The following is a 26,434-nucleotide window of genomic DNA, read 5'->3' as shown; positions in this document are numbered from 1 at the left end:
CTTGATCTCTAAGCTGACAGCTTCAGGTTTTTACTGTAACACAACAAGATGAAGAAGGATGTTTAAACATGTTAGCAAAGAGAGGCAAAATTCTACAGAATTCGGACTAATTTTTCTGTAATATTTGAACCTTTGCATTCAGATCTCTTCAACATGCATAATGAACCAATAATTAAATTGGTTTAAGCAAACATGGACTACATGACCCATAAAGAAACTAAAACAAAAATTAGACTTTACATATAATGGTTCAATAGAGATATAAATGACCAATTCTATTATTTTAATTAATAAGAAACTGAATTGCTTCTCTTAGCCTACCTTGGGACTTTCACCAGATTAAGAACAACCAAAGGAAGAACCGGTGAGCAAAAGTAATAACCTGCTTTTTATACTGTTTTGATGACACAAGGTGGGTTGGATATCAGATTAAACATTATTGGGTCATAATATTTTGCTAAGATAAGTACTGTAAATCAGAAGTGACAGTTGATTTATGGCGGCCCAGTTTTAGCCACTGTTGAGGCTGCTAGTGAGATTCTTTTTGCCTGGTAGGATAGAATACATTTTGAGTCAATCAGTTTGAATCATAAGGGGACATGGGCAAAAAAAGACATCTTTAAGTTTCTGGTGCGCACAGGAAACTATCCCGTGGGCACGAGAAAGTTTCCTGTGGGCACGAGAAAGTATACCGTGCTCACGAGAAAGTATTGCGAGCGCACGGGATAGTTTCTGGTGCGCACCAGAAACTTAAAGATTTTTTTTTCTGAAAGAGTTTCTTGTGAGCATGGGAAACTTTCTCTAACTATCTGGTGTACACCAGAAACTATCCCGTGCGCACGCAATACTTTCTCGTGAGCACGGTATACTTTCTCGTGCGCACAGGAAACTTTCTCGTGCCCACAGGAAACTTTCTTGTGCCCACGGGATAGTTTCTGGTGCGCACCAGATAGTTTTTCGTGCGCACCAGAAACTTAAAGGTTTTTTTTTTTGCCCATGTCCCCTTAGGGGCTCCGTAGCTGAGGGGTATGTGGGCACGAGAAAGTTTACGAGGGATAGTTTCTGGTGCGCACCAGATAGTTTCCCGTGCTCACGAGAAACTCTTTCAGAAAAAAAATCTTTAAGTTTCTGGTGCGCACCAGAAACTATCCTGTGGGCACAAGAAACTTTCTCGTGAGCACGGTATACTTTCTCGTGCGCACGGGAAACTTTCTCGTGCCCACGGGATAGTTTCTGGTGCCCACGGGATAGTTTCTGGTGTCCCCCTCTGATGTCCCCTTAGGGGCTCCGTAAGAACCATATAAGCTAGAGGATGAGTGCAAAGCTGTGAATCCCAGTGGACTCCATATGTTTTAGATGCTGTACATAGTTTGAGATGTAGAAACCAAGCAGAGCCAGGGAGAGAATATGTTTCTTCAAGGTCTTGGAATGAACAAAGCCCATTCAGGTCATAGATGTCACTCAGAACTTTTACAACTGTGTTGACCACAATGGAAAAACAAAGGGCATGGACCCTGTTAATAAGAGGTATGTGAGTGAAAGTTGCATGCGATTGACAGCTATTTATTATCCTGACGTCAGACATCACTGCTGTTAAAGATGATTGACCCCATTTGAGAAATAGTCTTTGGTTTAGTATTTATAAAGATTTATATAAGATCTTTGCAAGTTTCCACTTAGATGGAAAAGTAGCCGGCATTGTGAAGTGATACTGATACTGAACACTAATAACGCTAACACTACTACTATATACTAGCAATATTAACAACAAAAACAATGATAATAATTAGAATAATGTATAGACTGGCAGAAATGAAAGTGATTGTTGTTGGATATTGCATAGTTTCCGCTAGAAGCAAACAAGGCAAATTCTTCCAACATTTTTGCACAGTTAAACAAATTGTGATAGATGCTAGCAAATTTAAATTTACATACATGCGGTGGCAAGTTCTGGTTCAGAACCATGGGCATCATTTATTGTCTATGGGTCTACGGAGCAGGTCCAAGAGTTTCTACCTGATTAAGAGTGTTTTTCCCCTTTAAGCTTGCTTGATTATAAGACAGGCCTACTAAGAACAGTTTGTTTTTTGTTACACAACATCATAGAAAAAAATGTATTGGAATAATGTATATGAACTGTTGTCTTGTGTATTATAGGATATTTGTTTGAGAATGGACAAAACACCAGACTAATCTAATCAGTGATTACTAAGTGGCTGTTGCCTAATAGATAATGTCGGTCCAATGTATGAGGAAACAACCCAGGTACTTCTAATCCAAGGATTAGTCCTTATCTGAATTAACTAACCTTGTCGAACTGCCCTACATTGTGCTGTTTTCTACTTAACTAACAACTGATATCGCAAACTTTGATCTAATATACAGTAGGTCAAATAACTGTCACTTTGATATGTAACATGAAGCACAATGAACAATATCTTCATGACACACCAATGGCCTATATCTCTTTACAACGCTCCATATAGTAAAAAGATCACCAATGGTGTCACACTTCTTGATGTTTGGAGGGACATGTCAAATATTTTACATTATTTTATATTGCTTCTCTTGCTACTTGAACAGTAGAGTTTTTTTCATGTTTTCCATGACCATATGGTTAACTGCTAGTTTTATGATAAATATGGAACATACACACCATAGGCACTCCTTGAAACGGTGCTGGGAAAGATTCCGATCCCCATCACATCACCTATAGAATCAATTTCGGTATCAATTTCGGTATCAAGACTGAAACGTGAACAGGCAATAAAAGACACAGCAGAAGTGAATTTGGAATGCGGGAATCTTTATTTGTTTTCTATAACAGTTTTCCTGCAAAAACTCCACAAGCACTTACTTGATGATGAGTGCCTCTGCCACTGACATTGTTGTTAAACTCTCAGCAATGGGTGTTTTGGTGTGCAAGCGATGTACTTCAAGCGTTTTAAGTTCTTTCACTTCAATTGCTGCTGCGGTAACTGAAGGCTAAAATATTATGATATATATATATATTGATGTAAAGTAAGAGTACAGAAAATTGCTCAAAATTTTTCTCCAGCAAACTTGATCTCCTTCAGGTTGTCGACCTACAGGGCGAAATAGAGAGGTAAAAATTAGAGAGCAAAAAAGGGATAGAAACATTACACTGCATTTTGGTGAAAATATAGTAATGATCTTCCGAGAGATCCAGTGCTCCCAGTCCAGACAATCAAATTCAGCCCTCTGGAATTTGATAGCCAACTGAATTAAATTCTGATAGCCGGCTACAATGGACACCACGATGGAGAACCTGGTCACAAGATTGAGTTTTGGGGTAACCCTTCATTTTCACCTATTACACAGTAACATGGCTAATAATTATAAAACAACATATTTGCGTTCATCATACAATGTGACCATGTTTATTTTCTTTATTGGCATTTAAATGGTACATTTAAACAGGACAGCAGCTTACATTCCATACAGACCAGACCGGGGGATCAATTTTACAGATATTGAGCCGTTCTCTAGCTTTAGCCTATCCCGATGAGTGAAAGATTATGCATGCTACGAACTTTAGCATAAAGTAATACAGCCATATGTAAACTGTGATACGGGAAAGGGGGTGAGAGGTTGGCACATGGGTACTCTTCTTGGATTTCATTCCAGGCTAACACACTTGAGCAGGGAAAGTTGTGCAGGGATATAACCTTGAGCAATTACTTATGCCAGTGATTTTGCAGACTTTGTCCAATGAACTTTCCAGTGCTCATAGAAATCACTCTTATCAGTAACATGTCATATTATATTGTCTTTATTGGTATAACAAAGGTCACGGAATTACCAACCATATGGTGTCCACTTTCTTATTATGATTGTTATATAAACTTGGATGTGCATCTAGGGACTCTCCACAACACATTAGTTTAATACACACGTAGCTAGATGTGCCACAGAAAAGACAATGGATCTGCTGACCCAGTGGGCATGTATGTATATCAAAAGAGGAATTTTATGTTATTTATTCACCTGCAGCTCACCTAGAGATTCAGAAAGCTAGAAGGAACATTATTGGATGTAACTGTGCAATCACAGCACAACGGCCATGACCATGTTCCTCTGATGCCGATAACAATATACAATATTGCTGTTGGTTGAAAAGAAGCTCAAAGACTGTTGCAATTACAACATATGGCCCTTGCACAATAGGCCTCTAATTTGCACTAAATGTGAGTTCCTTACTTTATGCCTAATTGTTCATCTCTGTCAATCCTTAGTAGCTATATTGTGCACACTGGGAAATAAAGAAATGCTTTTTTTTACTCTGATTGAGCTATTACACAATTATGCAAGACATTTGCCTCAGCACACTTTACTGCACTGCAAACTCTGCTGCATTGAGATTGGCATTGGTCTGGTTTAATGATGGTATAGACAACACATACTCTGGCATTTTATAATAAATCACGTTGTATCGGCAGTGCTTCTATGTATATAACTTGTTATAAGCTGTTATTGTTTTTGTTTACAGTATATGTGTATTGTTTGTGAACACTGGAATAAACCTACATTTTCTCGTGTTGACACTTGCAAAAAAATGTATTACCTATTTTAAGAAATTTATGTCCCACCTTTCAATAATATTTATATATACAATATATATTATTGGTCAAAATGGATTGGGGCTTTGAAGGTTGATGATAACATTACAGATTGAAGCATCACTTTCAAACAATATGATGTGAACAGATTTGATAGTTCTTGTCGGGGCTCATGATCATAAAAAGGCAAGTGTAATTTTCCTTTGGAGTCCAGTGTCAGTATGAAGCTAATAATGTTGACTGGTGTCTCATCTCCGCCTTCTGTGCTAGACTTTCAAACATGTAGAATCCAGTAGATTTTAAACATACAAACAATAAGTACAAAAGTACTTTAATTCTTTTGCTTACAATCTGGAAAATATACACACATTATTTCACAAGAATTGTATCTATACAACATTTCAGTAAATGGTTATATACACAGGAGATATAAGAGCTTATCATTCTGCATCGTCACACATTTTCTCCACTCATTGCTCAGGGCCAGACGCAGCACTTGCAGCTGTCATCAAAGATGGATCCAGGTCCACACTGCCTCACATGGGTGATGCCACCAGCGCACATGTAGAAGGTGGTCTTGTCGTCTGGGTTGGCGTACAAGCCGTCTGGTTTGCCGTTACAGAAGCCAGTCCCTGGAGCGTGTGTGGTAGCGGTGGTGGTGGTGGGTGGAGGGGCGGGGGTGCTAACGCCGGGTTTGGGGGTGGTGGTAGGGGGCAGTGGGGGCAGCTCTAGATAGAGAAAAGAATGGAAAGGAAGATGAGCTTTACATTGAGGCCTGTGTGAATGTAAGGAACTGTGGTTGTGGTGCATGTGAAGCGGTAGCAATTCCTTTTTATGACACAAAGCTGCACTACACAATATTCTTATGGAAAAATAAATGATCTTAAGCGTAAAAGGAAAACTGTAGTAGAGAGGAATGTCTCTTGCCCCTGGATTGGGATTCGCTTTGCTCAAATGAAATTCTGGTGTCCGGTATGGACACTTCTTCACCCACAGTGAAGTGGTGAATCGAAACTTAAGAAATACACTGTTTCCTAAACAGCAGTGAGCTGAAGTTGAACTGAAGTTCAAACAATTTTCAAACAAAAATTGGAACAAGGAAAATTTTCTCAAAGACTTACCAATATCAAGAAGTTTGTGGAGATGTGAGAGCAGAGGGTGGCTGCCTTCTCCACAGAAACGTCCAGCAAAGTCATCCAGATCCAGCGCCCACACAAAGGCACCGCCGAACTTCTGCTCCTGCAGGTAGCGGACCTGCGGGGTGGAAACAGATAGAGAATGATACATCTGTGCCTTGGATATGATCTGGATGTGTGGAAAATATGGTATTGATGTGCCACCTACCTTGATCTCATAACTCTCCCTGGTATCGAATCCTACCCACTCACTGTTCTTGGTGGCATAGGGAACTTTCTGGTCTTCAATCCACTGAATTTTGGTGCCCTTCACAAAGCCGCAGATCTGAAAAAGGCAATGAAAAAAACTAAACTGAGAACAATTTATCCATACTTTACATATTAGGTTGATTCATCACCAATTGTAGTGGACCAGTTACGTTTCAGTATCTAGACTTTACCTCATAGTAGGACCAAAAGCCAGCTTCACGTGTGTATGGTCCGGCTGATGCAGGGCCGCTAGCTGGGGCTCCAACATCAGTGTTTGATGATGTCAGACGGAAGGTACGACCATAAGCAGCAAAACCCATCCTCAGCTTCTCCACTGGGGTGCCGTTGTCTCTCCAGTACTTCATGGCGTAGTCCTAAAGGAAGAATCAACAGAGAAAAAGGTTGTAATTGAGGTTTAAATGACCATGCCTACTGTGATCAGGTTTTAGACATATATTACATATGAGACATGCATGACACAGATGTGCCAATTCCATCTCTTCATCTCATGCCTCTTGCTCTATTGGTTTAGTACACTCGTATATATCCTTACAGTGTTGAAGTAGATAAGGTCACCCTTGTCCTGGGATCCACGAAACAGCGGGCTGTTGTGTCCGGTGAATTGCTCCCAAGTTCCATGGAAGTCATAGGTCATCACATTGATGAAGTCCAGATATCTGGAGACACATGAAAACACAGGCCGCATTCACACCAAGCATGTTTGGAGCGGTTTATTTGAACTCGGGTGGCACCAACTAACTGCACTGAGATGCCTGAAAATGCAGGTCTCTGCTGTCTCTGCGGTGCGGTTCGTTACTGAGAACGTAATCCGGACCAGTAACAAGAAACGTTATGGGTGTATGGAGACGAATGTTGACATATGATAGCCAAAAGTTCCTCATGCTTGGAAAACCTAGTATAACAAAATGAAGTCTGGATTGATGTGGATATTGAGCTATTTCTTCATTTGTTCTTAACTGGAATGAACACCAGAGAAGAAGAGCATAGACAAGTCCATCAAGCTTAGCTGAAGTTACACAGACTTCAAACTTTTCAACCATGAGTCAGACCAAAGACAGCAAACTGTAAGAGTGATTGCAACCACACACAATATCATTTGTTTTGATAATTTCCATTCCTTGTTGTTTAAGTAATGGCCATTCCAAAAGACTCACTTGGCAATCTCAGCGATTTCATATCCAGCATCAATGGTTCCCTTTCCTGCAGACACTGCAGCAGTCAGCATGAGCTGGTTGTTGCCAGTGGCTGCAGCCTCAGCTTCATAGGCAGCGACAAGTTCCTGTAAATGCACACAGCAGTTGATAAGACAGTTTCTAGTACACTCAGTACTAATAATTTGGTCCTCATTCAACATGAGATTAAAAGGTCAATGTTCCACCTGGCAGAGCAGAGTGAACCTCCTCTTGTCCTCTGGGGGACTTCCACGAGATCCAGGGTACTCCCAGTCCAGATCCAGACCATCAAATCCATGAGTCCTCAGGAATTTGATAGTAGATTGGATGAACTGCTGGCGGTTGGCTGCATTGGACACTGTGATGGAGAACCTGGAGGAATTAAAATCAGTTGTAATAAGACCCATATATGGGGGTAAATTCACAAAAAGTTGAAAATCAAATTATGTTTTCGCAGAGCAAATCAGAGATATTGACACCATTTGGATACTCACTGGGTTGAACCGAAGTTCCAACCTCCAACGGCCAGCAAAGTCTTCAGATGAGGATTCCTAAACACAGAAGACATTATTGAGGAGGATTATTACATTCTCTATGTAGCACCAAATGTTTTCTATGCCTGGTAGAACAACACATTTTAAAGTGTACTCTAAGATAGTGCTGTCATGATAACTGAAATTTCACCTCCCTATAGGCCACTTACTTAGCCTTCAGGCCATTGAAGGACTTGTAGAGGACATCATCATTCCACTCATAGGTGATCAGCTCATTGTTGCTGTTGATCATGGCGAAGGCGTAGATCAGGGTGGTGCACAGGAAGGGGTCCACATTTTCTGGCTTGTACTTCCCTTGGTCAGGTCTGTACTGGGACCAGTTGGTGAAGTAGCACACCATCTGGGAGGCAGTTGCTGTGTTGTAGGGAGAAATCAGATCTTGGGTCATTTATATGTCAGAGATCTATTTTATCATAGTGCAGCTGCTACAGCAACATGGTCTTCATCAGCCAAATTCAGCCAGGGCAACCAGAAGTGGGACGCTTCCTTCCCCTATAGCTGGGTAATATGAAACACTGTCATTGTTTGGTAAAAGGTAAAAGTCATTTTGTGCAAATCAACACTGTTCTTTATTGAGAGGTATAGAATTGATATAATGAAGATGAATTGTTGGGAAAATTGAATCATAAATCTTCACACCGTAGATAACTTGTATAAAATCTCTTTGTATGCAAATGAGATTTGATGATGAGGAGAACTTACTTCTTACTTATAATGTACATTTCTTTTTAGAAAATCCTCCAACTGTGATTTGTCACAAGTCACTTCAATATTAACAGGCAATTATTAAGCAGTAAAGAAGATCACATTCTAATAAACTGATCATTAATTAATCAACTGATCATTAATTTGATCTATATGCCATCACCATGAATGCACTGTGGGACGGTGCACAACTTGGACTTGTTTTTTATTGAGTTACTGATTAATGTCTGAAGTAGAAAGAATAACTGTATGTTCAGACAAATATGAAGAGGTTGCACGACTTGCATGCTTGGACATTGTTGGCAATCCATAACTAAAAGTGAAAACTAGAATACTAATGTTATTTGTTTGAAAATACATGTAAGGCAAGCATCACTTACCCAGCTGGCATAATACCAGGCACAGGCCTATGGAAAGAGAGAGAGACACTTGATGTCAAAAACTGGTTGTAATAATACACCCACTCTACAGATGGTTCAATTCTGTACTGGTTTTCAGAAGATGAGTAACATCAAAGTTATAGTAATGAGTAACAATGAGTCACCTGCAAGAATGGTGAGCTTGGTCATCTTGATCTCTAAGCTGACAGCTTCAGGTTTTTACTGTAACACAACAAGATGAAGAAGGATGTTTAAACATGTTAGCAAAGAGAGGCAAAATTCTACAGAATTCGGACTAATTTTTCTGTAATATTTGAACCTTTGCATTCAGATCTCTTCAACATGCATAATGAACCAATAATTAAATTGGTTTAAGCAAACATGGACTACATGGCCCATAAAGAAACTAAAACAAAAATTAGACTTTACATATAATGGTTCAGTAGAGATATAAATGACCAATTCTATTATTTTAATTAATAAGAAACTGAATTGCTTCTCTTAGCCTACCTTGGGACTTTCACCAGATTAAGAACAACCAAAGGAAGAACCGGTGAGCAAAAGTAATAACCTGCTTTTTATACTGTTTTGATGACACGAGGTGGGTTGGATATCAGATTAAACATTATTGGGTCATAATATTTTATAGATAAGCACTGTAAATCAGAAGTGACTGATGATTGATGTTGATTTATGGCGGCCCAGTTTTAGCCACTGTTTAGGCTGCTAGTGAGATTCTTTTTTCCTGGTAGGATAGAATAAATTTTGAGTCAATCAGTTTGAATCATACGGAGCCCCTAAGGGGCTCCGTATGATTCAAACCAGAAACACACCAGACACACCAGAAACACACCAGAAACAATCCCGTGCACACGCAATACTTGAGCACGGAAAATTATCTGGTGCGCACAGGAAACTATCCCGTGGGCACGAGAAAGTTTCCTGTGGGCACGAGAAAGTATACCGTGCTCAAGTATTGCGTGTGCACGGGATTGTTTCTGGTGCACACCAGAAACTTAAGGATTTTTTTTTCTGAAAGAGTTTCTCGTGAGCACGGGAAACTCTAACTATCTGGTGTACACCAGAAACTATCCCGTGCGCACGCAATACATTCTCGTGAGCACGGTATACTTTCTCGTGCCCACAGGAAACTTTCTCGTGCCCACAGGAAACTTTCTCGTGCTCTCTGGTGCGCACCAGATAGTTTTCCATGCGCACCAGAAACTTAAAGGTTTTTTTTTTTTGCCCATGTCCCCTTAGGGGCTCCGTAGATGAGGGGTATGTGGGCACGAGAAAGTTTCCCGTGCGCACAAGAAAGTATTGCGTGCACACGGGATAGTTTCTGATACGCACCAGATAGTTTCCCGTGCTCACGAGAAACTCTTTCCAAAAATAAATCTTTAAGTTTCTGATGAACACCAGAAACTATCCTGTGGGCACAAGAAACTTTCTCGTGAGCACGGTATACTTTCTCGTGCGCACGGGAAACTTTCTCGTGCGCACGGGAAACTTTCTCGTGAGCACGGTATACTTTCTCGTGCCCACGGGATAGTTTCTGGTGCGCACCAGAAACTTGAAGATTTTTTTTTTTTGCCCATGTCCCCTTAGGGGCTCTGTAAGAACCATATAAGCTAGAGGATGAGTGCAAAGCTGTGAATCCCAGTGGACTCCATATGTTTTAGATGCTGTACATAGTTTGAGATGTAGAAACCAAGCAGAGCCAGGGAGAGAATATGTTTCTTCAAGGTCTTGGAATGAACAAAGCCCATTCAGGTCATAGATGTCACTCAGAACTTTTACAACTGTGCTGACCATAATGGAAAAACAAAGGGCATGGACTCTGTTAATAAGAGGTATGTGTGTGAAAGTTGCATGCGATTGACAGCTATTTATTATCCTGACGTCAGACATCACTGCTGTTAAAGATGATTGACCCCATTTGAGAAATAGTCTTTGGTTTAGTATTTATAAAGATTTATATAAGATCTTTGCAAGTTTCCACTTAGATGGAAAAGTAGCCTGCATCCTGAAGTGATACTGATACTGAACACTAATAACGCTAACACTACTACTATTTACTAGCAATATTAACAACAAAAACAATGATAATTAGAATAATGTATAGACTGGCAGAAATGAAAGTGATTCTTCCAACATTTTTGCACAGTTAAACAAATTGTGATAGATGCTAGTAAATTTAAATTTACATACATGCAGTGGCAAGTTCTGGTTCAGAACCATGGGCCTCATTTATTGTCTATGGGTCTACGGAGCAGGTCCAGAGTTTCTACCTTATTAAGAGTGTTTTTCCCCTTTCTTGATTATAAGATAGGCCTAAGAACAGTTTGTTTTTTGTTGCACAACATCATAGAAAAAGATGTACTGGACTAATGTATATGAACTGTTGTCTTGTGTATTATAGGATATTTGTTTGAGAATGGACAAAACACCAGACTAATCTAATCAGTGATTACTAAGTGGCTGTTGCCTAATAGATAATGTCGGTCCAATGTATGAGGAAACAACCCAGGTACTTCTAATCCAAGGATTAGTCCTTATCTGAATTAACTAACCTTGTCGAACTGCCCTACATTGTGCTGTTTTCTACTTACTAACAACTGATATCGCAAACTTTGATCTAATATACAGTAGGTCAAATAACTGTCACTTTGATATGTAACATGAAGAACAATGAACAATATCTTCATGACACACCAATGGCCTATATCTCTTTACAACGCTCCATATAGTAAAAAGATCACCAATTGTGTCATACTTCTTGATGTTTGGAGGGACATGTCAAATATTTTACAGACTTGCTTCTCTTGCTACTTGAACAGTAGTGTTTTTTTCATGTTTTCCATGACCATATGGTTAACTGCTAGTTTTATGATAAATATGGAACATACACACCATAGGCACTCATGGAAACGGTGCTGGGAAAGATTCCGATCCCCATCACATCACCCATAGAATCAATTTCGGTATCAAGACTGAAACGTGAACAGGCAATAAAAGACACAGCAGAGGTGAATTTGGAATGCGGGAATCTTCATTTGTTTTCTATAACAGTTTTCCTGCAAAAACTCCACAAGCACTTACTTGATGATGAGTGCCTCTGCCACTGACATTGTTGTTAAACTCTCAGCAATGGGTGTTTTGGTGTGCAAGCGATGTACTTCAAGCTTTTTAAGTTCTTTCATTTCAACTGCTGCTGTGGTAACTGAAGGCTAAAATATTATGATGTATGAAAATATGATATTGATGTAAAGTAAGAGTACAGAAAATCGCTCAAAAGTTTTCTCCAGCAAATTTGATCTCCTTCAGGTTGTCGACCTACAGGGCGAAATAGAGAGGTAAAAATGAGAGAGCAAGAGAGACAGCAGAAAAGAAAGGGATAGAACCATTACACTGCATTTTGGTGAAAATATAGTAATGCACATTCTACCTTGATCTTCCGAGAGATCCAGTGCTCAATCAAATTCAGCCCTCTTGAATTTGATAGCCGACAGAATTAAATTCTGATAGTCGGCTGCATTGGACACCACGATGGAGAACCTGGTCAGAAGATTGAGTTTTGGGGTAATCCTTCATTTTACAGGTCCCTAATTAGACGTTAACAAAAAAAACCTATTACACAGTAACGTGGCTAATAATTATAAAACAACATATTTGCGTTCATCATACAATGTGACCATGTTTATTTTCTTTATTGGCATTTAAATGGTACATTTAAACAGGACAGCAGCTTACATTCCATACAGACCAGACCGGGGGATCAATTTTACAGATATTGAGCCGTTCTCTAGCTTTAGCCTATCCCGATGAGTGAAAGATTATGCATGCTACGAACTTTAGCACCCGCCTGGGAGCTAACATGGCTAACTATTGTAGCGTGCTGGCTGTTAGCTAACGCTTGGCCATATTAGCTTCCAGTCGTCTGCCTGCCTGCGTTCGTTGTGTGTAAATGAATCTTCCACACCCAGGGGTCCATCAGGGTCCATGCGTGTCTCCGTTAAAACACATCTGTTAGTTAGCTAACGTTAGCCATGCCCATGTTAGCTTCGGCTGCTTGCGCGCCGGGGATATCTCTGCATGCATGTCGCTGTAAAAAGAAACACATCTGTCCGCGTTCAAAAACTGTGCGCTCATCGTGATCGACCCCCGCGCCAGGCAGACATTCGAAGTAAATAAAACATCAGTGCTAAAAAAGAGAGGGAAATCTCTTTAACCCAATAAAAGTTGCTGCCACTTATCCAGGCACAGGAAATAATTTATGTCCACACCGTTCATGTCTAATGTTCATGCTGCTTTGTTATGGACACAATACAAGTAAAGCTACCCAGTTATTATATCACAACTCTCAGAGAGATCAGAATTTCGAGCAGGATAATGTAACGCTTGTGACATCAAACACTGAATGGGAGAAGTTGACGCCTTCATCAGATGCAACCCTAAGGGGGAGGACATAACTTCAAACCAAGAGCAACAAACATTGCCATAAAATAATACAGCCATGTGTAAACTGTGATACGGGAAAGGGGGGTGAGAGGTTGGCACATGGTTGGATTTCATTCCAGGCTAACACACTTGAGCAGGGAAACTTGTGCAGGGATGTAACCTTGAGCAATTACTTATGCCAGTGATTTTGCAGACTTTGTCCAATGAACTTCCAGTGCTCATAGAAATCACTCTTATCAATAACATGTCATATTATATTGTCCTTATTGGTATAACAAAGGTCACCGAATTACCAACCATCAATAATCATAGTTTTGTTGTAAAGCACTTTGTGACGTCTGTTGTCGAAAGGTGCTATATAAAAAAACTTATTAGGGCCCGAGCACGACCTCGTGCGAAGCCCTATTGTATTTCGTTCGTGGTCTTTTTCTTCTTCGCTCAAATAAATCGGACTTTTGAGGGCCTAAACATGTTCGAAAACTCACCGACCTTTGCACACGCGTCAGAAGTGGCAAAAAATTATATATTTTATGGGTCTTGTGCATGGGCGTGGCAAAACAGCTCGATAGCGTCCCCTACAAAATTTCAACGGAGTATCCCTCGCTGTACGTTTGTCCTAGGCTTACGAAACTTGGTAGGCACGTGTATCATGTCCAGACTTAAAAAAAAGTCTGGTGGTACCATGTGCCTAAAACCAACAGGAAGTCGGCCATTTTGAATTGATTGTGACATCAGCATGTATAAATGACCTGGACGATGAAAAGTTATCAAAAGCTTGAGTTTTCGTCACACGGCGTGGGCGTGGCGAGGCGGCGAATTTCCTTGTTTTGCCACGAAACAGGAAGTGGGTTGTAACACCACTGTACATGGTCAAATCTGGCCCAAACTTCACACGTTTGGTGAGAGTCCAGGCCTGAAGACATCTACATGCCGATATTCGGTTATAGTCATAGTGCCACCTACTGGCAACAGGAAATACCATGTTTTAAACTTTGCGGTGCTTCTCGTAGCGGGTTGACCAGAGCCACCTCAAATGTGGTCAGAAAAGCCGTAGGACCTTGATGACGCTCAGTGGTGAAGAGCGGGAGCTTTCGTCGAACAACGTTGCCATGGCGGCACGGCGAATTTCGATGTTTCGCCATGAAACAGGAAGCTGCGTTAACTTGAGTTTACATTGTCCGATCTGCACCAGATTTCACATGCTGGTCCAGAGTCCAGGCCTGAGGACATCTACAAGCCAATTAGGAGTCATAGGCATTGCGCCACCTACTGGTGACACGAAACAGGAAGTGGGTTGTAACGCGACTGTGCATGGTCAAATCTGGCCCAAACTTCACACGTTTGACTAGAGTCCAGGCCTGAACACATCTACATGCCGATATTCGGTTATAGTCATAGCGCCACCTACTGGCAACAGGAAATGACATGTTTTATACTTTGCTGTGCTTCTCCTAGCGGGTTGACCAGATCCACCTCAAATGTGGTCAGAAAAGCCGTAGAAACAGGAAGCGGTGTTAACTTGAGTTTACACTGACCAGATTTCACATGCTGGACAAGAGGCCTGAGGACATCTACAGGCCAATATTCAGTTATAGTCAAAGCGCCACCTACTGGCAACAGGAAGTTGTGTGAACTTGAGTGTACATTGTCCAATCTGCACCAGATTTCACATGCTGGACAAGAGTCCAGGCCTGAGGACATATACAGGCCAATTGGGAGTCACAGTCATAGCGCCACCTACTGGCAACAGGAAGTTGTGTGAACTTGAGTGTACATTGTCCAATCTGCACCAGATTTGACATGCTGGACGACAGTCCAGGCCTGAGGACATCTACAGGCCAATTAGGAGTCATAGGCATTGCGCCACCTACTGGCGACAGGAAGTAAGCTTTGTGTGACAATCGTCATTGGATTTACATGGAATTTTCATGGTGTGGGCCACGTCGACCAATCAATGTCCAGTAACGAGGCCGCGGCTGCTACACACCCCGACTGCAGCACACCCCGACTGCAGCACACCCCGACTTGCACACAGAGGCGAGGGCCCGCTCATCACTGCTTGCAGTTTTAATTATTATTATTATTATTATTAACTTATTAACCATATGGTGTCCACTTGCTTATTTATTATTGTTATATAAACTTGGATGTGCATCTAGGGACTCTCCACAACACATTAGTTTACTGTTTTTATTTTTTTCTATTGTTTTTATTGTTTTTAATGTTTTTACTTATATTATTGTTTTTACCCATTGTATTGTTTTTACTCATTACTCATTATTGTGATATGGTTGTGATATGGTTGTGCCGAACTATTCATTTTTGTGATATGGGTGTGCTGAACTGTCAAAGCACTTTGAGCTGCATAGTGTGTATGAAAAGTGCTATACAAATAAAGTTATCATCATTATTATTATTATTACACGTTGTAGTTAGATGTGCCACAGAAAAGACAATGGATCTGCTGACCCAGTGGGCATGTACTGTACGTATATATCAAACAAGGAATTTTATGTTATTTATTCACCTGCAGCTCACCTAGAGATTCAGAAAGCTAGAAGGAACATAATTGGACGTGTGCAATCACAGCACAATATCAGATTGTAACAATAATCAAAAGGTGTGTTCTAGGAGTTAGGGCTAGGCTTGGGCGATATCAAAATGTGCCTATTGACCATGTTCCTTTGATGCCGATAACAATATACAATATTGCTGTTGGTTGAAAAGAAGCTCAAAGACTGTTGCAATTACAACATATGGCCCTTGCACAATAGGCCTCTAATTTGCACTAAATGTGAGTTCCTTACTTTATGCCTAATTGTTCATCTCTGTCAATCCTTAGTAGTTATATTGTGCACACTGGGAAATAAAGAAATGCTTTTTTTTTTTTACTTGATTGAGCTATTACACAATTATGCAAGACATTTGCCTCAGCACACTTTTCTGCACTTCTTGTCAGTGGTGAGGGCAGTGTCAATCTCTGCATTGAGATTGGCATTGGTCTGGTTTAATGATGGTATAGACAACACATACTCTACTGGCATTTTATAATAAATCACGTTGTATTAGCAGTGCTTCTATGTATGTAACTTGTTATAAGATGTTTTTGTTTACAGTATATTGTTTGTGAACACTGGAATAAACCTACATTTTCTTGTGTTAACAGTTGCAAAAAAATATATTACCTATAGTAATAGTAATAGTAACCCTGAAGGTTGATCTAGGAGATGATAAAATCACGTGTGATTGTGTGATGAATGTGAACAGATTTCATAGTTCTTGTCGGAGCTCATGATCATAAAAAGGCAAGTGCAATTTTCCTTTGGAGTCCAGTGTCAGTATGAAGCTAATAATGTTGGCTGGTGTCTCATCTCCACCTTCTGTGCTAGACTTTCTGACTGACTGAATGAAAAAACATAACAATCAAAGGAGGACACTTAATTACTTCTCTACTTTTCGATAATAAAAGCCTATAGGTTAGAGGTACCAAACATGTAGAATACAGTAGATTTTAAACATACATGACCAAACAATAAGTACAAAAGTACTTTAATTCTTTTGCTTACAATCTGGAAAATATACACACATTATTTCACAAGAATTGTATCTATACAACATTTTAGTAAATGGTTATATACACAGGAGATATAAGAGCTTATCATTCTGCATCGTCAGAATATTATGTGATGTTTGCGAATGGTTTCTAGCTGTTGCAATAGGCACATTTTCTCCACTCATTGCTCAGGGCCAGGCGCAGCACTTGCAGCCCTCATCATAGATGGATCCAGATCCACAGTGCCTCACATGGGTGATGCCACCAGCGCACATGTAGAAGGTGGTCTTGTCGTCTGGGTTGGCGTACAAGCCGTCGGGTTTGCCGTTACAGAAGCCGCTCCCTGGAGCGTGGGTGGTGGTGGTGGTGGTTGGAGGGGCGGGGGTGCTAACGCCGGGTTTGGGGGTGGTGGTAGGGGGCAGTGGGGGCAGCTCTGGATGGGGGAGGGAGAAGAAATGAATAGGTTTGAGGCAGGTAAATAACTGTTAACATATTTGTTCATCTATTGCTATCTCTGTCTGTAGCCCTGTTGGGATTCTGGACAGGATTAACATTGCAGGACAACGTTGGTAACATAATTTAGCACATGGCATGTCAGTGATTTTAATGAGCGAATCTGGACAGCATTATGTATTAGTTTATTACTCCCATAAATTACTAAGTTGGTGTATCATTTCCATCAGATTCTGTAATACGTCACGGACGGCTGTTAAATTAGTTACTACTCGGTATTCTTCAGCAAAGAAAATGTTTGGAGACACTGCAAATCACCAGACCTCCCCTGCTAATACTAATAGCTTATTTTATCTGTCTTTATCTTACTATAGTTCGATAACTGTCAAGTAAAAGAGCCGGGGGAAAATTCCTCACACTTACCAATATCAAGAAGTTTGCGGAGATGTGAGAGCAGAGGGTGGCTGCCCTCTCCACAGAAACGTCCAGCAAAGTCATCCAGATCCAGGGCCCACACAAAGGCACCGCCGAACTTCTGCTCCTGCAGGTAGCGGACCTGCGTGGTGGAAACAGATAGAGAATGATACATCTGTGCCTTGGATATGATCCGGATGTGTGGAAAATGTGGTGTTGATGTGCCACCTACCTTGATCTCATAGCTCTCCCTGGTATCGAATCCTACCCACTCGCTGTTCTTGGTGGCATAGGGAACTTTCTGGTCTTCAATCCACTGCAGGGTGGTACCCTTCACAAAGCTGCAGATCTGGACCACAGACAAAAGGGAAGGGTTTTTTCAGACTTTACATGACTATATACTTATGTTACACAGTGTCATGGTGCCAAATACGGTATCAGTGTTTTGTTAAAGGACCTTGCAACAGGGATGGACTCTGGCCATCTTATGGATCAAAACTTTGACCTTTCAGTTTCAGGACAGTCTCTCTAGCCACTACCCAGACCATTAGAATCATGAGGATTATATTCATTAGAAAATAAATGCCATTGCAGTGGATACATATAAGATAGTCGTTAATTGCTTCACCCCAGTCATTATCTAGACATTACCTCATAGTAGGCCCAGAAGCCAGCTTCACGTGTGTATGGTCCGGCTGATGCAGGGCCGCTAGCTGGGGCTCCAACACCAGTGTCCGATGATGTCAGACGGAAGGTACGACCATAAGCAGCAAAACCCATCCTCAGCTTCTCCACTGGGGTGCCGTTGTCTCTCCAGTACTTCATGGCATAGTCCTAAAAAGGAATGGACGAAGCGAAATAAAGACAAATTGTGAGTTGACATGGTTGGACAGACTTTTACTGTAAGTGTCATCTCTCAAGCTAATTTTCCCCAGCCCCTCATGTCTCCTTACAGTGTTAAAGTAGATGAGGTCTCCTTTGTCCTGGGATCCACGATACAGTGGGCTGTTGTGTCCAGTGAATGTCTCCCAAGTCCCATGGAAGTCATAGGTCATCACATTGATGAAGTCCAGTTCCCTGGACACACAAAATGGAACAATAGGAATAACCATTTCAAAAAATGAAAACATATCTAAGAGTTTTCAAGCCAGTCAGCAGACTCACTTGGCAATCTCAGCGATTTCATATCCAGCATCAATGGTTCCCTTTCCTGCAGACACTGCAGCAGTCAGCATGAGCTGGTTGTTGCCAGTGGCTGCAGCCTCAGCTACATAAGCAGCGACAAGTTCCTGTAAATGCACACCACAAAAAACGCATAGGTAAAATATATTGTAAACTACATTTGGAAAATAAGCCATATTTGTGAACCATAGCTGAAAACTGAACTATAAGAGATCTCTACCCACCCTGCAGAGCAGAGTGAATCTCTGCTTGTCCTCTGGGGGACTACCACGAGCTCCGGGATACTCCCAGTCCAGATCCAGACCATCAAATCCATGAGTCCTCAGGAATTTGATAGTAGACTGGATGAACTTCTGACGGTTGGCTGCATTGGACACTGTGATGGAGAACCTGGAAAGGAGATTGAGGTTTTGTCATTATACCTTAGGATCCATTCAAAAAGCTTAACTCTTAAAAAAAACCCCAGTGCTTTCAGGTGATGTAAAACACCCTCTGGCAGCCATATTGGAGGTCCTTGGCTCCTGGGAAACAGTTGCTGTGAACAACTGATTGCGCTTTTAAATGTACAATTTAGCTGTCTCAGCACAACTGAGTAGACATGGTTCAGTTCTTGCTGTTTTTGACTGGGAGCTGATCATTTTTAACCTGACGCGCCAGATGGTTTGTTACACAGAACCATCTGGGAAGTCGTCATTGGAAACTGTTTGGAAAAGGGCAGGCACTTTCAAAAAATACTTGGCAGGTGATTGGCTGAACCATCTGTCTATCAGCGTCTATCCCGGGCTAACTTAAACCAATCAGATCAACGAACCATATAAACAAACTCTTACCGAAGCCAGTTGGGAGTTCAGAAATAACTGATGTTATAGCAGCAGCTACGCTACCCTCTTTGGAGCATCCATTGTTGTGAACGAACAGTCGCTTCTCGCTGTCGCCACACCTAAACCACGCCCCGGCTGCCCTCATAGGACGCTGATTGGTCCGCACCGCTGTGGTTCGGCCACAAACGCATAACTTGAAGCCTGGCAAGATGGATTCTCGCGTGATCGTGATCTCGCGAATCCAGCTGCCTCGCAAGGTAAGATCATTTTGCCACTGATCAACTTTGTGTTTAGATGTCAGGTTGTTAGCTAGCAAACAATCTGGTTAGCTAACCATTGTTGTAGACACATCTGATTTGCACACTAGCTAACATATCAAGTATAGGCTAGTAGACACATATTGACATCAGTTACTTTGCTATATTAGCTTGCTGGCTAGCTAACAAAGCCAAAAACTGGAGTAGAGACTATGGCTAAAGACAAGACAGTTTACTGTATCAGTAACCTAAGTTTGGAAATAAATGTACCCTATAAGACTATTCACTTTTACTTATGACATTACTGAATTGACCTACCCCCAGACCCCTCTCTTCTTACCTGGTTGTTACATATATCGAGACATATTTCATTGTATAAGAAGATTTAGGCAAGTGATGCATAGTGTTTGTGGATTAAAAGAATACTCACTGTCTTGAACCAAAGTTCCATCCACCAACGGCCAACAGAGTCTTCAGATGAGGATTCCTGAATACAGCAGAGGGTTGAGTAAGTCAACATTACATTACATTACCTCCACAGGTAATGATGACATTTTATTCAGGTTTGTAATTCCTAGACTTTACTAGACAAATTTATCAGGCTATAGCAATTGTATTTCATTCACATTCTATTGAACATGAATAGGGATGTGAAATTGGTGACGATTAGAAAAAAAGAATTTCCCTATGGGGATCAATAAAGTGTCATTTTATTACATTTATTGGGGAAATTGCAAAAGCCACTCTTTGTACCATGACACTGGCCACTTACTTGCTCTTCAGTCCATTGAAGTTTTTATAGAGAACCTCATCGTTCCATTCATAGGTAACCAGCTCGTTGGCATGGTTGATCATGGCGAAGGCGTAGATCAGGGTGGTGCACAGGAAGGGGTCCACGTCTTGTGGCATGTACTTCCCTTGGTCAGGTCTGTACTGGGACCAGTTGGTGAAGTAGCACACCATCTGGTTGGCAGTTGCTGTGTTCGGAATTGGGGAGATCATAGATCATATGAGATCATATCTAGAGTCAGACACATTGACTGCTGATTAACTGTGGATGATATTATATCCACACATTTAGTTTCACATATAAACTCTGCTTAGATTTAAAGAAAGCATTGATGCCACTGATGTTATTAAATCTACAAGTAAAATCCCAAATCAAATGATGTTAGTTGATATGAATGTATCACGACTTACCCAGCTGGCACATCACCAGGCATAAGCCTAAGGAGTGCAGGAGAGAAAGGGTCAGTTCAATAAAATACACAGCTTATACAGTAATATACACGCTGTCTACACCATGACAGCATTGTCTGCAATGAAAAACTATTTACCATAAAGAAAAGCAATGTGCTGATACTTTAAATGTAAAAATCCAAAAATTAGATACAGTAACAGATGAGGATAAATTCTGGAAATACCTGCAAGGATTGTGAGCTTGGTCATCTTGATTGCAGTGGTCACAGCTTCTCTATGTTTCTATAAGACAAAAAGTGACATGGAGCCAGGGTCAAAAAGAGGCCCCCTTCCTCAGATTGTCACCTTTCCTTTTTCTGTGAATAATACTTGCAATAATACTACTAATAAAAGAAAGAATAATTCCCATAAACTTACCTTGAGACCTCCACCAGATGAAAGACCCAAACAACAGCAGCGATGCTTAGCCTTTTATATTGTTTATTCAGGACAGGGAAAGGAGGAGTCGTAGCAGCCCTCGATAAAACTCAGGGAATGGGGGGGGGTAAATATTATTAGAACTTGATTTGATAAGATACTGCCAAGTCATAGGTAGAAAATAATTTACTCAGTGTAGTACTCACTTGCACAGCATGCACTCGATGCATGACTGGTAATTTGGGTCATTGGGCATATCAATCAACATCAAAACAACCTTAGGATAAAGTGGATCACAGAACTGACATTTTACTTTCATTTGGAAATGTGGATATCTGTCTTATTTGACTGTTCTCATGAACTTTTTGGGAGTTGTTAAAGTACTAATTTTCCCTCTGATACTGATATTATAAACATTACATGGGATTTTACCCTGAATTAATCATTCTTAGGTTATGAAACTTACTTACTGTATGTACATGCATTGATAATCTTAATCTTTATCTTAATCTTGCCATTCATCAATTAACCTAATTAAAAATGTGGATGAATTTAAATACTTGGGTGTCACTCTTGATCAAACTCTTAATTTCAGAAAGCATATCAAAAAACTGGGAAACACACTGAAATTTACCCTTGCAACTTTTAGACATATAAGAAACTCCCTTACAGTTGAGGCATCGAATACTTATTTAAATGCAATGATTCTTTCACACTTTTCGTACTGTATGACGAGTTGGTCTCAGGCAGGAAAAACAGCATTAAGACCACTTGAGTCATTATATAAAAGCGCCCTTAAAACTCATGATAAAAAAACACGTCAATATCACCACTGTCATATACTCACGAAATACAATATGTTAAATTTTGAAAATTTGATTGTGCACTCAAATGTGTGCTTAAGATCATTCATAATGCTGCTCCTCCCCCCTTGAGGAACTTTGTCATACTCAGCTCAGAAAAAACAACACGAGCCACTAGGTCAACCACTCGGGGGGAGTGCAGAATTCCACAACGCAAGACCTCTCTTGGCCAATCATCTTTCACCTTTATGGCCATAAAACAGTGGAACAGTCTTCCAACAGAACTAATAACAACAACAAATCTGCAAACCTTTTCCCGTCTAACAAAACAGTGGATACTTACACAGCAAAGCTGTACACATTTGTAAATTAGTGTTGTTGGTGGTGAGGGGGTGGGGGTGGGGGTGGGGAGTTGTGTAAGGTTTGGGGATGTGGGGATGATTGTGTTTGTATACTCTTATTGATTACCATGATATTTTTGTACTCTTTTAATGTGTAATTTTCGTACAATTTTATTATTTTTCTTACCTGCCCAGGGACTACGGGCGGAAAATAGCAATTTGCTAAAACCTGGTACATTACATCTCTCCTTGTTTTATAAGGTTAATGTTCTTTGTACTTTGTCCCTGTTCAAATAAAGAAATTCATTCATTCATTCAACCTGATAAATGGCAAAATTGGACATCAATTTTTTTCCTGGACAAGAGCAATACGTAACTTAAATTATAATTTTGATTTAAAATAGTTAAATGTCAAATTAAATTGATGTTATCATTTGAATAAGAGAGAGGAATTATGGTGAATAATGTTGGCATGTTTTGACCGATTACAGTATAATGACCAAAAATAGCCGCAGGTTCCTGTACATTTGTGATAGTCATGCTACAAAATGCATTATGAAAGTAATTAAACTTGAGCCTCTACTGTTGTTATTCCTGGACCAATAGTTGCATTCAGATTACTTATCTTTCCCCTTTGTTGGGCATTGGCCATGATCATTAAGTTGTTCCACAGCCATGTAGTTGTTTTTCTGGTCCATAATAATAAGTGTTGCTACCTGACTTGAAATCATAGTTCATCTTAGAGCTGGCTTGGCACTTGAGAGATTTGTGTGATATAGTCAGAACAAACAAGCAAACAAACATGTTGTGTTGCCTTCAATGTGGTGTGAAAAGGGGCAGAGCTGTATAAGAATGAAAGATGTATGGAAAAATGTTTTGCATTTTTTCGGTCCGACACTTCTTGTTTGATAGAGAGAAAGAAAGCGAGTGACAGAGAGTGCGGAGTCTGTACTCATGTATTTTCACGTGTATCTAGTCAACTTTACATGCACAACAATTCTTCAATCTAATGTGGTTATGAGAATACTGCACCTTAATCTTTTTTTGTGTCTGTTTTTTATTGGAAGACAGCAGTCAATATAATGACGCAACTCAATTTGGTTTTATTTTTTTATTGTTATTTTTTTACAACCCAAAAGGAAAAAACAATGCTGGGGGACCAACCCACACACCCTCACCTAATCCCACATCATATGCAGTCTAGGGAGGTGAGTCATTTAGAAAAGTCATAAGAAAACTGTAGAACCTCTTAAGGTACAGTATATTTCATTTTTTCGAAATGAAGAAAAGACATCAAATCTTCCAACCAGGAATATGCAGGTGGGGTTGGACATTTCCAACAAAAAACATAAAAAACATGAACATAAAGCATGCCGGCAGGCTCTAAGTGAGGCACAGGCCACAACATCCCCCTCTCTTTTATCTTTGGGCACACCAAAGATAGCAGTTAAGGGACAGGGTTCAAGTTTAATTTTAAGAGCTCTGGACAAAGTATCAAAACAAGCACAGATCCTGTGCAGACCCACGGTGCGCCATCTAGAGGCCAGCTGATGAAGCTTGCTTGCTTTTGCTTTTGGAGTGTGGTATGGTCTGACAGTCCCTCTATTGTGCACTCCGCCCATTTCGGTCTAAGTAATGTAATGGCGAGCAAAATCACCGAATGGACACGGGTGGAAACAAAAATCTGCTTGCGGCAAACAAAATTACCATTTCGCTGGTGCTTCTACTACGCATGTGAACATAATCAGAACAAGGGAAATTATTAGCTTATTGTGCGCATGTAAAAAGCCAGTGAGAAAGAAGCAATGGTTGGAGACAAAGAGAGATCATGGCACAGAAAGCTGATGCAGGCTATCAAAACCTAGCTTTCACAAGGATTCAAATGAGTGCAACAGATGGGTATTCTAACCAGCACTTTTCGCTTTTGCTATAGGGTTTCAACCAAATAAAAACTCTCACTGATATGTCAAAACCCTTTTATTTTGGCACTTTTATGGAATTAATATACACATTTTGAAAATCAAAATTTTCCACTTTACCAAGTTGTTCTCAAAACACAACAACATTACAGCTTATTATTGTCTACATAGCACAAAGAGAGATCTTTTCCCACAGGCATTAAGCAGTACTTAGATGTCAATCAATGACTGTTGGCCCAGTTAACACTCAGGGCCAGACGCAGCACTTGCAGCTGTCCTCAAAGACAGTGCCGACTCCACACTTCCTCACAAAGGTTCTGCCTCCTGCACACACATAGAAGCTGTTCCTGTCGTCAGGATGGGGGTACATCCCATCAGCTTTGTCCTTGCAGAAGCCGCGCCCTGGGACGGGGATGGTGGTCTTAGTGCTTGGTGCAGCGGTGGTAACGCCAGGTTTGGAGGTTGTGGTAGTGGCTGGTGCAGCAGTGGTAATGACAGGTTTGGAGGTTATGGTAGTGGCTGGTGCAGTGCTAGTAACGCCAGGTTTGGAGGTTGTGGTAGGTGGAAGTGGAGGCATGTCTGAGAGGCGGAAGGAGTTGGGGAAAAAAAAGGTTTACCAAAAGGTCAAATGTCGAAATACGTTACTATAATGAAGCCTAACCCTCTGGTTCAGTCAAACCTACCAAGGTCTTTACGTTGTTCATGATAATAAATATTCATAATCCTTGTCGTCAATCAAGAGAAGAAGCAAGACCTACCAACATCAATGAGTTTGCGGAGATGTGACAGCAGAGGGTGGCTTCCCTGTCCACAGAACTCTCCTTTAAAGTCATCCAGATCCAAGGCCCACACAAAGGCACCACCAAATTTGTTGTCCTTCATGTACTGGACCTGTGGATTGAATGGGAAAAGGAATCAAAGTCTTAACTAGTCAAGAGATGGCACAAGGTTGATAGAATGGCTAAATTGTGTTGAAGGCCACCAGGGCATCTTCCACCCTTATCTCCTCTCCAACCATCTCCTATTTCATATAACGCAAATTATCTAATGATTAAATAGTGTTCCACCTTTGTGGTGTGTTGCTGTGCCACCTACCTTGATCTCATAGCTCTCCCTGGTATCGAATCCTACCCACTCACTGTTCTTGGCGGCATAGGGAACTTTCTGGTCTTCAATCCACTGAATTGTTGTGCCCTTCAGGAAGGTGCAGATCTGAAAGGCCAAATAAAAGTTCTTGTCTGAAGTATGCTTGTGTGAAGTATGCAATAAATATATTTTTCATTATCTATACTTTACCTCATAGTAGGACCAGAAGCCAGCTTCACGTGTGTATGGTCCGGCTGCTGCAGCACCGCTAGCTGGGGCTCCAACACCAGTGTTTGATGATGTCAGACGGAAGGTACGACCATAAGCAGCAAAACCCATCCTCAGCTTCTCCACTGGGGTGCCGTTGTCTCTCCAGTACTTCATGGCATAGTCCTTAGATAGAAATGGAGGAATGGAGGTTACAGATATGAGGCCTGAATTGATTCATCCATTCTTGTGTCATTCATGCTATAATAACGTCATCTATCAATGTTTGAAACTCTGTACAATGCCATTGGGTCCCAAGGCTTGCCTTACTTACTGTGTTAAAGTAGATGAGGTCACCCTTGTCCTGGGATCCACGGTACAATGGGCTGTTGTGTCCGGTGAAGCGCTCCCAAGTTCCATGGAAGTCATAGGTCATCACATTGATGAAGTCCAGATACCTGGAGACACATAAGAAATGGGTATTAAGTTTAGCTACTGAGCCAAGACTTATTCAAAATGTCAA

At 40.8% G+C, this 26,434-nt stretch overlaps 3 protein-coding genes across 3 annotated transcripts; all 3 read right to left on the bottom strand.

The window, feature by feature from the left end:
- Positions 1-5,057: 5,057 nt before the first annotated feature.
- On the bottom strand, positions 5,058-8,986 carry LOC139653198 (acidic mammalian chitinase-like). Its single transcript, XM_071530172.1, has 11 exons — positions 8,962-8,986; positions 8,798-8,824; positions 7,862-8,066; positions 7,653-7,709; positions 7,365-7,530; positions 7,141-7,265; positions 6,519-6,642; positions 6,157-6,339; positions 5,925-6,041; positions 5,702-5,834; positions 5,058-5,308 (listed from the first exon to the last, which is right to left on the bottom strand). Exons 1-11 carry the CDS (start codon positions 8,984-8,986, stop codon positions 5,058-5,060), a joined length of 1,413 nt encoding a protein of 470 aa, XP_071386273.1.
- Positions 8,987-16,999: 8,013 nt separating this feature from the next.
- LOC139653195 (acidic mammalian chitinase-like) lies at positions 17,000-21,387 on the bottom strand. The gene is made up of 11 exons (XM_071530170.1): positions 21,363-21,387; positions 21,139-21,165; positions 20,711-20,915; positions 20,369-20,425; positions 19,085-19,250; positions 18,843-18,967; positions 18,632-18,755; positions 18,330-18,512; positions 17,911-18,027; positions 17,688-17,820; positions 17,000-17,244 (listed from the first exon to the last, which is right to left on the bottom strand). Exons 1-11 carry the CDS (start codon positions 21,385-21,387, stop codon positions 17,000-17,002), a joined length of 1,407 nt encoding a protein of 468 aa, XP_071386271.1.
- Positions 21,388-24,865: 3,478 nt separating this feature from the next.
- On the bottom strand, positions 24,866-26,380 carry LOC139653211 (acidic mammalian chitinase-like; the record flags this gene model as incomplete). Its single annotated transcript, XM_071530188.1, has 5 exons — positions 24,866-25,197; positions 25,377-25,509; positions 25,714-25,830; positions 25,915-26,097; positions 26,246-26,380. Coding segments are annotated over 5 exons (900 nt in total), but the record flags the coding sequence as incomplete, so codon positions are not given.
- Positions 26,381-26,434: the final 54 nt, after the last annotated feature.

This window comes from Centroberyx affinis, unplaced genomic scaffold (genome assembly GCF_046629955.1).
Source record: "Centroberyx affinis isolate AG114_WGS23_722 - 3 ecotype Tasmania unplaced genomic scaffold, CSIRO-AGI_Caff_v1 ptg001895l_1, whole genome shotgun sequence".
In the NCBI taxonomy this organism is placed as follows: Eukaryota; Metazoa; Chordata; class Actinopteri; order Beryciformes; family Berycidae; genus Centroberyx; species Centroberyx affinis.
This window is presented reverse-complemented; position numbering and strand designations above follow the sequence as displayed.

Excerpts from the sequence above, each read along its gene's own strand:
- LOC139653198 (XM_071530172.1), bottom strand. The coding sequence starts at position 8,986 with ATGACCAAGCTCACCATTCTTGCAG. Across the intron at positions 8,067-8,797 it reads CCTGGTATTATGCCAGCTGG|CAACTGCCTCCCAGATGGTG; the intron begins GTAAGTGATGCT and ends CCTACAACACAG. Across the intron at positions 7,266-7,364 it reads GGTTCACTCTGCTCTGCCAG|GAACTTGTCGCTGCCTATGA; the intron begins GTGGAACATTGA and ends GTGCATTTACAG.
- LOC139653195 (XM_071530170.1), bottom strand. The coding sequence starts at position 21,387 with ATGACCAAGCTCACAATCCTTGCAG. Across the intron at positions 18,028-18,329 it reads GCTTCTGGGCCTACTATGAG|ATCTGCAGCTTTGTGAAGGG; the intron begins GTAATGTCTAGA and ends TCTGTGGTCCAG. Across the intron at positions 17,821-17,910 it reads GGGAGAGCTATGAGATCAAG|GTCCGCTACCTGCAGGAGCA; the intron begins GTAGGTGGCACA and ends TCCACCACGCAG.